General features: G+C 35.6%; 1 protein-coding gene across 2 annotated transcripts in view; it reads left to right on the plus strand.

The window, feature by feature from the left end:
- LOC115236139 (forkhead box protein I1c-like) overlaps positions 1–5,218 on the plus strand; it is a 24,132-nt gene extending 18,914 nt beyond the window's left edge. Inside the window, exons 3-8 of one of the 2 annotated variants that reach the window (XM_029808387.1) lie at positions 1,210–1,848; positions 2,209–2,416; positions 2,688–2,736; positions 2,863–2,941; positions 3,020–3,169; positions 3,483–5,218. In XM_029808387.1, coding sequence (XP_029664247.1) covers positions 1,210–1,848; positions 2,209–2,416; positions 2,688–2,736; positions 2,863–2,941; positions 3,020–3,169; positions 3,483–3,646 — 1,289 coding nt within the window. In that variant the 3' untranslated portion in view covers positions 3,647–5,218. Of the gene's footprint in view, positions 1–1,209; positions 1,849–2,208; positions 2,417–2,687; positions 2,737–2,862; positions 3,170–3,482 lie in introns of both variants that reach the window. The other variant, XM_029808386.1, reaches the window with a different exon arrangement.
- The last annotated feature ends 5,363 nt before the right edge of the window (positions 5,219–10,581 follow it).

The following is a 10,581-nucleotide window of genomic DNA, read 5'->3' on the forward strand; positions in this document are numbered from 1 at the left end:
TTTCCCTATTTCGCCCGCGGCGTGCACGTAAGTTATTGGTGTCCAGTTACATCCAGTTCCAGTTACACGTGCCGCGGGGCACCGATGCACTCGATGCCGGTCTCTCATTCTCCCTTTCCCCTCCTCTCCCGCGCCGTATGCAGCACCCGCGTACTTCCGAGTACGTGCAACTCTCGCTCTTTCTCTCTCGTTCTCTCCGGCGTTTTGCGATTTTATCGCATCGCAAAAAAAACAGATTATCGTACTGTTTTAATGGAAGTTGCGTTTGCAAGCTTTGCGCACCGTGAAAGAAAATTCAATATTGCTGCGACGTATTATCGGATTTTTACATAACATGGATAAATTACTAGTTTTAAATTGTATTTTATATCTGTAAAATATTTTTAAAACTTTTTTTTTTATTCTTCGCGCGAGTGCATCTTAATACAGATAATACATTGATAAAATATAATTTATATTATCGAGCAAATAAATTTCTAAAATTGTAGAAAGAAATATTATTATTGTCTCGATCAATTTTTCACATTACTTTTTCTACAGTGTGCCTTTTCTCAAGCTATACGCGCTTGTAAAAGTCCACAAAAATTCTTTCTAAATTAGTCAAACATCTAAATTTGTGCCTGCAAAGAACCAATTTGAGAATATCGCCCGAGTGTTCTTTTTGTCTCTCTTCTTCTTCTTCTCTCTCTCTCTTTTTCACTCGCTTGCTCGTGGTTTATCGCTTCGTATATCGACTCCCGGCTCTAAACATAAAACCTGTGTGGGCCTCGGGTGTCCCGAGGTACAAGTTCCTCTTAAATGGGTCAATTGTTTTGCCCGGACGAGATTTCTGAGAATTGCGTTACGCATTCACGTGCGTGCGGATCAGCCGATCGATGATGGAAAGAAAGAGACAACGAGCGCGCTGCCCATTGTCCAAGTTCTCGGAGTAATCGTCACGTCCGATCGTCGTCTCGGAATTCGTAACTGCGCGTCTCGGTTTTCTGTAATTTCGTTACCGCACCTATCGCATAAATATTTCTTTCATCAGTATAAAATTATTATTATACGCGCGGATATTTAAAAAAAAAGAATCATACAAATTCTGCGAATGAGAGGAATTTCAAAAAATTTGCTTGTATTTAACGTCAACGCTTTATCATTAGAAAAATAGAAGGATAAATTATTGTGTCAGGCATTTGCAATAATGTTGAATCCTCTTTGTTTCAGTGAGCGGTTTCGAGCTGCAGAGCAGCTGCATCGGCGGCACCTCAAAGGATTTGGACGCTACCACGATGACCGGCAGCCTAGGCCGCGGTCTGACGTCGCATCACGTCTCTCCTCTGAGCCATCATCATCATCATCATCATCATTCCCATCCTAGCCTCCACAGCCCCAACCCCGTGGTGTCTATGCACTCCGCGACGACCGGCACAGCCGGTTCGACGCACCATCACCTAGATGACAAGGGCTCGTCGCCCATAGGCGCCCTTCACAGCACCACCAATAGCAATCCTTCCACGCCATCCGCACCCTCCACGCCCACCACGGCTACCGCGGATAGTGGCGCGACCGTCACCGCATCCGGTGCGAGCAACCCTAACGGCGGCACCTCCGGCGCCGTCGCCGTCAACAGTAAACCGCCCTTTAGCTACGTCGCCCTGATTGCCATGGCGATTCAGCACAGTCCGCAAAAAAGAGCGACTCTCAGCGAAATCTACGCTTACATCACCGCCAAATTTCCGTACTTCGAGAAGAACAAGAAGGGATGGCAAAACTCTATCAGACACAATCTGTCATTGAACGAATGCTTTGTCAAGGTACCCCGAGAGGGTGGCGGCGAGAGGAAGGGCAACTTTTGGACCCTCGGTAAATTGATATTGCCCGCTATATATTTATTATATTATAGATTTGATTAATTTTATTTTTACAAGAGATAGGATTATTAAGAATTTATTTAACGAATTTTTAATAGCTAATTTTTAATTTTCGCACTCGGACTCTACTTTCCAATTTTTATACATTTATTCTTCTTATAAAAAGATGGAAATTAAAGATAAGTCCATTCATAATCAATAATATTTCATAGAAATGTAATGCACTCATTTTATTTTACGAGATTATTACCGTACATATAAATGATTATATATATACATTTGTAGCATTAAACTGTTCGCATGTTTCGTAAATATTTATTATCTAAATGTGTTTTTTCGAATTATCGTGTAGATCCGCAGTATGAAGATATGTTCGAGAACGGCAATTATCGAAGGCGAAGACGAATGAAACGTCCTTATAGAAATGCCCCCCCTCCATATCATAAACAATTCTTCGGCGATCCATTCTCGACAACTCATGTACATTTGGGACCTAGGAATATTTTTGGCCACTCACCCCCTTCGTACGCCCCTCCTCCTTATACGCGATACGATACGAGGTATTTTCAAATATCACGTATGAATATAACGTATTTGTATTAGCATTAATACATATACTTTTCAAAAGTTTGCAGAAAATTAAACTAAAAATTTTAGAACGAAGAGAGTTAATAATATTTGTTTCTTAGTTATTAATAATATTTATACATTAATATTCTCTTCCTTTCTGAAAGAGTTTTTTAAAAATTCTTTCTTGTTGAATTATTAATAATACATCTTCGTGTATATCTTAAATGTGAGAAAATACAGGACTCTTCTCTTTTGTTAAAGCCCATGGAGTCTTCAACAATCGCAGCTATCATACAACCATTGTCAGTCGGTGAGTTTTCATACCATATAGAAATAACAATTTAATATCGAATAAGATGTATCTCTAATTCTTTTGGAGAGAATATTTAATTATTATATCAAGTTCGGGTGGAATCATTAATTTTCTCAATTACAGCTGCAATCGCAATTGCAGCCGATGCAGTCGATGCAAATCCCGGCTATGAACGGCTACAGTCAACTGGGTACCTCGTTAAGTGAGTCATTATTCTCGCATTTTGTGCCCTCTTTTGTCGAGCGGGGTAACGCCGATCGACCAGACAAAGCGTTTCAAGGCAATTACCTGGATGTTCCAGGTGGAACGACCGGATCGCCCAGTTCCATGGGCGGCAGCTCTTTCGGAAACAGTTTCGCCGCGTGCAGCAGGAGGCACGAGTCCGCGATGACCACGGATACGATGCCCGGGAGATGCTATTGGCCCGATAGTAAGTAATTTTAATAAAAATTGTTTATATTTTGTATATATATCTGCCTGCCATCATTACGAGTTTAAAGAGCCACGAATTTATATACAATACAAGACTATTTTTAATGGATTGCGGATATATAACTTGCAATTATTCGTTTTGTTGAATTTATTATTTTAAATATTGCTTGCGATATACATACAATTTTCTTAACAATTTTTTTGATCGGAAATTTTTATGTTCAAATTGACTGAAGAAACATCTTGTAATGGAAGAAACATCTGGTGAACAGCCCCAGAGTATCTCGTATATCGTTTGCTAATTATTGCAGTGGTAAACGTAAAGGAGGAACCCGGGAGTAACGTCGTGTCGACTAGCAGTGTCGGCACTGTTGGCGTCCCGTCCGGCATGATGAGCTCCGCCGTGTCGTCGGGCGTTTCCACGACGGGATTCGCGCCTATGGAGTTTCAAACGCGTTCCAAGTGCTTTATGTGAATTCGCGAACTCGAAGAACCGTCGATTAAATCGATCAAATTACAGTGATGATTCGAGGATCGAAGGACGACGATTTTGCGCAATTTGCAATGAGACGGATTTGCCGAACGGTGAGCGATATACTTGAATAAATCTGGTTAACGCAAATAATATATCCGCAGATTAAATTTAACAAATATTATCGAATAATATCCGATAATTATTTAATAATATTATTGAATAGGTATTTAATAATATTATTTGCGAAGAATCTAACCGCACGAGCAAATAGGCAATAAACATCGTAAAACTCGTGTAAAATCGTTGTTGTGTTAATTCGATGTTAAACGAACTCGTCATGTTGCGTCTCTTACTGCGTAAGCGTGTTCGCTGTTGATACGTAAGCAATACGCAATGTACGCGAATATAATCGCGCTTATCGTATGAAATGATACGATGCGGTATCCTGTAACGACTGAATCCTTTCACGAGAATGATACAACCATCGCGGTTGCATCTGTTATCTGGTTCCGAGTGTCGGAGATACATCGCGCGACGCAAACAAAACGATTGCGAAACGATCCCTTAACTTTGTCTAGTTTTTTGACGGTAACATACTTGAAAATACCTCAATCCTTGTACATCGTTTTAGGATTGCTTCCACAGTATTTAATATCTTGATGAAAAATTTTGGGTGAGTGGCTAACAAGAGAGTTTGCGCATAACGAGAATGAGATATCATTTCGATCGGGATAGAATGGAAAAACGCGTAGTAATATGAATTTATCGGAAGCACTTTTTTTCCGGATCAATGTAAAATTATTAATATTTAAATTTTAATTGTATTTTTAATTTTATTGCATCTTACTTTATTTTATAAGTTATTCTATTTTATATTATTTTATCTTATTTTAGTTTATTTTATTTTTTCTCTTCTTGTTGTAATGAGTTCTCCCTATATTCTGCTAAATAAATAAATAAAGAAGTGCTTAATAAAATTATTAATAATGTAAAATATATTATTCGTAGAATAATGTGCATGAAATTTTCATTCGTTTTCATGCTATTTTTCGCGTTCTGTACGAGATATGATCGAATGATATCTCTTCTATTGCGACATGAATATTTGCGATAGCTTTTAATTAATTGAACTCTATTATAAAAAAGAGCGACACAAAGTACAGAGAGAACTATCTTGTTGTAGAGAGTTTCCTCTTATATATACATACATAGAATTTAATAAAGCTATATATGTTTAATCGTACAAATATGTTTTATGTCAACTATAGAGATTAGAATGGAATCGTTTCCTGACAATCGCAATGTAAATATATGATTAGTATAGATGTGTTAATAACTTTAAAAAATTATCTTGCGAATTAATTAATCTTATATGTATAGATTAACTAAAGTTATAATTTCTATTAAATGTAACATCTCCCGTTCGAATTTATTATACACTGAAATGTATATGTGCATATTGTGGCAGCTGTATACAGTTCGACAAAAATTAACATATAAAAAAAGTGTAACAGTGATTATATAAGAGATAATTAGAGAATAAATCTTAATTATTTATCATCGACAAAAAAACACAATTTTCTTTTAGAAAATCGGTTTATTTACAAGTTAATTTTATTATTAACTTATTTCAGAAATTATATTTTCAAATTGGATATTTTATAAATCAAAAATAATTTTATTTTTAAAGTATAGTATATATATAAGTATATAACAATATGCCAAAAGTTCTGTTTATAAGAGATTGTAAAGATTTATAAAATTTAATATGTATATTTTGTGAAACATCTGTCTAATGATGTGTGATGTAAAGTTATAAAATTTTGTGTTCCTTTCTTAAAAAAAAATTTAATTTTTATTTAATGTTGCCCATTATATGAAATATTATCGAAATGATGATCGAAAAAGAAACTCGTTCGCGGTAAATGGTCGGTTGAGAATAGTTTCTACGCGGCATAGTCGCTGTATCTTAAAATTTCTCTCTGCACAGGATGCCGAAGAGAAAAGTATATATCGATGAGAGAGAAAGAGAGAGAGAGAAAATGCTGAACCCCAATGGCCGGCGAATGTTTGCGAACGCGATGTTTTACAAACAAGCCGTGCACCGTGGGCTTTAATATTCTCCGTAAAATCTGGAACAGTACGAGCGACCGCTGCCGGACTCCGGCCGCGCGTCAACACCGCGCGTGCATCGAAGCGGGAATAGCACGTGCATCTTATTTTCTGACCTGGGAAATACACCGTACGAAAAGGAGCACGTCGATGACATCGTCAGAGCTTTTCTCTCTTAGAGGCTGCAAATAAATTTTGCCAGTTGCCGGATATATAATTGCGAGAAACGTGCGAAACAGTGCGGTGTGCAGCCAATCCGCGCGCTTCTTTAATATAAACATCAGTAACTAAAAGGTAAATCACGAAAATTGCACAATGCAAAGTCTGACGTACGCAAATACAAAACATTTCTGCATATAATATTTGCACTTTTTCAATTGAATAAGTATTGAAATATATATAGATTTGATTTATTTGGAAACGTACAAAGAAAATCAATTTTTATTTTTATCTTTGTACCTTCTCTCGTTAACTTATATCGCCCACTTTAAAATCATAGTTTTGCTCATCATGTGAGTGAAAGAAATAAAATAATAAAGTTGTAGTTTTTAAAAATACAATTCTTCAAATTTTTATCATTTTGCGTCATCTCTTATTTAATGATACTTTATCAATTTCTTCGAGACTTCAGTTTTCCTGAAATATCCGGATATATTACACACGCCTTGAATATAAAAAAATCAGTATAATTGTATGTCTTATAAAATATTGAAATAATGCCGAGTGTATCATGTGATTGTGACAGCTATTTTATTTGTTTAATTAAATAAATACGCATATAATGTTATTTCTATAATAGAGACGCTCTCTCGAGGGAAATGAAATCTGAGAGATATCACTTTATGCTTCTTCGAACTCTCATCTAGATTCCTCGAATTTCTTTCGGCTCTTAGAAACGTACGCTTTACATGACGCAGTTTGACACATTCAACATAAACATCAGATCTGTTTTATCAAACAGACACGATAGCGAACTCAACTCAATCATCGGTATAGAATGAACCACATATGTGTTACAAAGAGCGATTAAAACGGACAATAAAAAATTAATAATTAATTATCATAAGTGAACTGGTTACATGTATACACGTGTTACATTATTTTTAAGTCTTAAAAAAAAATAGCTTAACTAAATTTAATTTGTAATAAAATAATGTAATTTATATCGCTTTTATAAATCGGAGATTAAGTAAAATATATTTTCAGCAAACTTTTGTATCGAGTTCTGCAAGAAATACACTATTTCTCCATTCAGTGGCCGTAAGATAACGGATTTAGGACGAATTGGAGACACGCCGAAAATCTCCGAACGGGCGCCGTATAGAAAGCACGTACCGTGTTGAATGACGCGCAACAGCTGTACGTAACTTTGAGTCGCGATCGTTCCTTACGCTCGTAAGATGAATATATACAAGCGATGAGAATGATCTCTAGAACAATTAACATATTAACAAATATATTTTCGAGCCTTGAGTATTTTTAATTAAATATTTAACGGATAAAATGTTTCGCATATATCTCGAAATTATTTTGCATCTATCAAGTGTTTTATTCCTTCAGCGAGTGTTATTGATCTAATATAAAGATATATTGTTTAGATATCGATATCTTTTTTAATTACTAGGTTTAACAAAGTAATCTGCGCGAGCGTAAAACTGTTTTACTCATTTTATTTTATCATCGATAAAACCACATATATTCTTATAATTTCGGGCTGTGATTTATTGTTTAAATTCGCGCGATTTGTCGGGACGGATTTTGAGAAAAAAAGTTTAAACGTTACAGGCAGATCGCAAGCCTTCGCATGCCAGAAACGCGGAGAATGCGCGGGATTCACACGCACGTGCACATCGTGCCATCGTGCGTGGCGATGCGTGTAAGTGGTGGGTAGCGATGACATATAGCGGCCGTACCGACCGTTTAGGCGACTATTAGCATCTTCACGGGATGTTTCACGCACGTGCGTCTTTTGTGACGATGGTCTGCAAGCTCTCTTTCTCTTTCTCTCTCTTTCTAGCTTTTCCTTGAAACAGAGAGACGGAGAGAGAAGGAGATTCCTCTTCGCACTTCAGTCGAGTCGATCTTATACTCGCTTAAAATGACACGCCACACCTTTTACGCTCATAAATCATGTAAAAATGTATATAAAATGTATGTAAAAGAGAAGAAGTAAATTTTCTTTTGATTAAATAAATAAATAAAATGTATTGATAATTCATGATTTTGTAAAGTAAATCAGTATTAATTTTTTAAATTAATTAAATTTTTATTTCTTAGATAACTTTAAATTGTTTTTTAAATACTTTTGAGTTATTTTATCTATTTCTTGGTTTATATGTATATTATCTTTACATGTTTATATCAGATGCAGTTTTCATATTGGACAAATAAAATGAATCACATTTAGGCGATAATCATTAACTTCTTCTGGTTTCCTCTGATTTTGACAAACCGAGGTATTAATAATGAATGCGGTTAGTGTCAAGAAATCCTCTGCATCAATCGAGTTTTATTTTGGGTGATAAATGTTCCCCGAGATAATTTCACATCGAAATTAATTTGCTATTTTCCGAGAAATTGTGTTCCAGAAAAAAGAATAAGAAAATCCCTCTATTTTTGGCACACGTGTGCACACATACAGAGATATTTTGCTTCGTCCTCATTCGATTATAGCACAGAAATTAGGTACTACGCCATAATATATGGATTTGATTGTGCATCGTAAAAAATCAAGTGGACGAACTAAGAGTATGTTAAGCATCGCCCGACCGATTTATAGTAGTTCTTACGCATAGAAACTAAGGGCCATAAATTTAAAATGTCGGACGGAATGAGCGTTGAAATACGTTGGTTCCTCGCTCGTCGATTTATCTCAATTACTAATGTTGTCATCTAAACTCAAGTTAATTGTATATCACTCTCGTTATTTATTCTGTGAATATTCAAAATTTATTACACGGAATTATGTACCTGAATTAACAGTCTATCTACATTGTAGATAGATAATGCAGTTCACGAGGAGTAATGTATCTTAATACACTCGGAAATTCATTTCTGACTTACTAGGAGAATATATTTCGCAAAGAGGTATGCTACTAGTAACGCAGTTCACGAGTAATATTGTTTTTTAATATCCACGAAAAATCGTGTATGAGTTACTAGGAGAATATATTTCGCCAAGAGGTCGCGCGGTAATGCCGAGTGATAATGTGTCTTAAAGCGTTCCGAAAATTCGTTTCTGAATTAACAGGAGAATATATTACGCGAAGAGGTATGCGAAGAGATTCGCGCAAGAGGTGGTGGGGATTTATGGAAGGACGTGACCGATGGTTAATATATATGTAAAGTACTCCACGCTGATTGGTTGGATCGTGCGGCCATTACAAAAAGGGTGTATTCTATTGACCCACGATCCAACCAATCAGCACGGAGTATTTTATGTATATATTAGCCATCGGTCACGCCATCCCACGGATCCAGTTTCCACCACCTTTTGCACCAAGTAGCGCATACCTCTTCGCGAAATATATTCTCCTGTTAACTCCTGGTAATTTAGAAACGAATTTTCGAGCACTTTAAGACACATTATCGCGCTACCTCTTCGCAAAATATGTTTTCCTAATAACTCAAAGGAATTTTCGGGTGTATTAATATTGCTCGTCAACAGCGTTACTACTAGCATACCTCTTTGCGAAATATATTTTCCTAATAACTCAGAAATGAATTTTCTAACGTATTAAGACACATAACTGTTTTCGAATCGCATTACTTTCCTCTTTGCGACATTAATTTCCTATTATCTTATTATTGGGCGAATCTTCGAGCGTTTTAAAGACACATATTATGACTAGTGTGTGTAAATTGTATTACTTACCTCTTTGCAAAATATATTTTATTAATTCACACATATGAATTTTCAAGAGTATTAAAGGACACGTATTATTAATCTAAATGAACTGAATTATTTATTTCTTCGCGAAATATATTTTTCAAATAACTCGGATGATTTCTCGAAGATTTTAAAAGTTTAAAGAACGGTTACAAGACGCATGTATTACTGTACGCGAACTGCATTATTAACAGTATTTGCCAGAGAATTAATGGAGATCTTTTTTGCGGATTCCGCCAGTGAATATCAGGGTTCTGGCATTGAAATTATAAATTCAAAACAGTAAACAGATAAATGAAATGTATCGAATCGGAATGAATAGAATTCTAATATAATTATTTATTATTATTATTAAGAATAATAGATAGGCGATATAATAGTTCAATCAAGTAGAATCAAGAAAATGTACATATATGATTAACTATAAGAGGTGGCAGAAATAAAACCTTATACATATTTTTATATACGTTAAAATAAGGTCACGTGTAAAAATAAAATTAAACGAAACTCGAAAACAAGGTCGGAATAAAAAAGATTGAACTATATTGTTAGTACAACTCATGCGGATGTCAGTTTTTATAAATAATCGCTTACATGTAATATAATTTAAAGTTGCAACACTATGAGAATAAATTATTCTTAAAAAGGAATACAAATGAGAAAGCAAGAGAGAAAAGGAGATAAATTGGTACATTTTCAGAACAGATGGGCGGATGCGAAAGCATGCAAAAAAAAAAAGACATTTATCGATCGTCCAATATCATTGGTGACTTTTTTTCCGTGCGTGAATGCAAGATGCGTGGCTTTTAAAGCGAGAGAAGTGGCATCATGACGCGGACAATTTGTAGCGAAGTGTCAACGCGGCTGTTTCTATTTTCGAGTACGCGGCAAGCATATATCTTTTTCTTTTTCTGCTTCTTCATCTCCAAGTTCT

Source organism: Formica exsecta, unplaced genomic scaffold (assembly GCF_003651465.1).
Source record: "Formica exsecta isolate Colony F162 unplaced genomic scaffold, ASM365146v1 scaffold245, whole genome shotgun sequence".
Lineage (NCBI taxonomy): Eukaryota > Metazoa > Arthropoda > Insecta > Hymenoptera > Formicidae > Formica > Formica exsecta.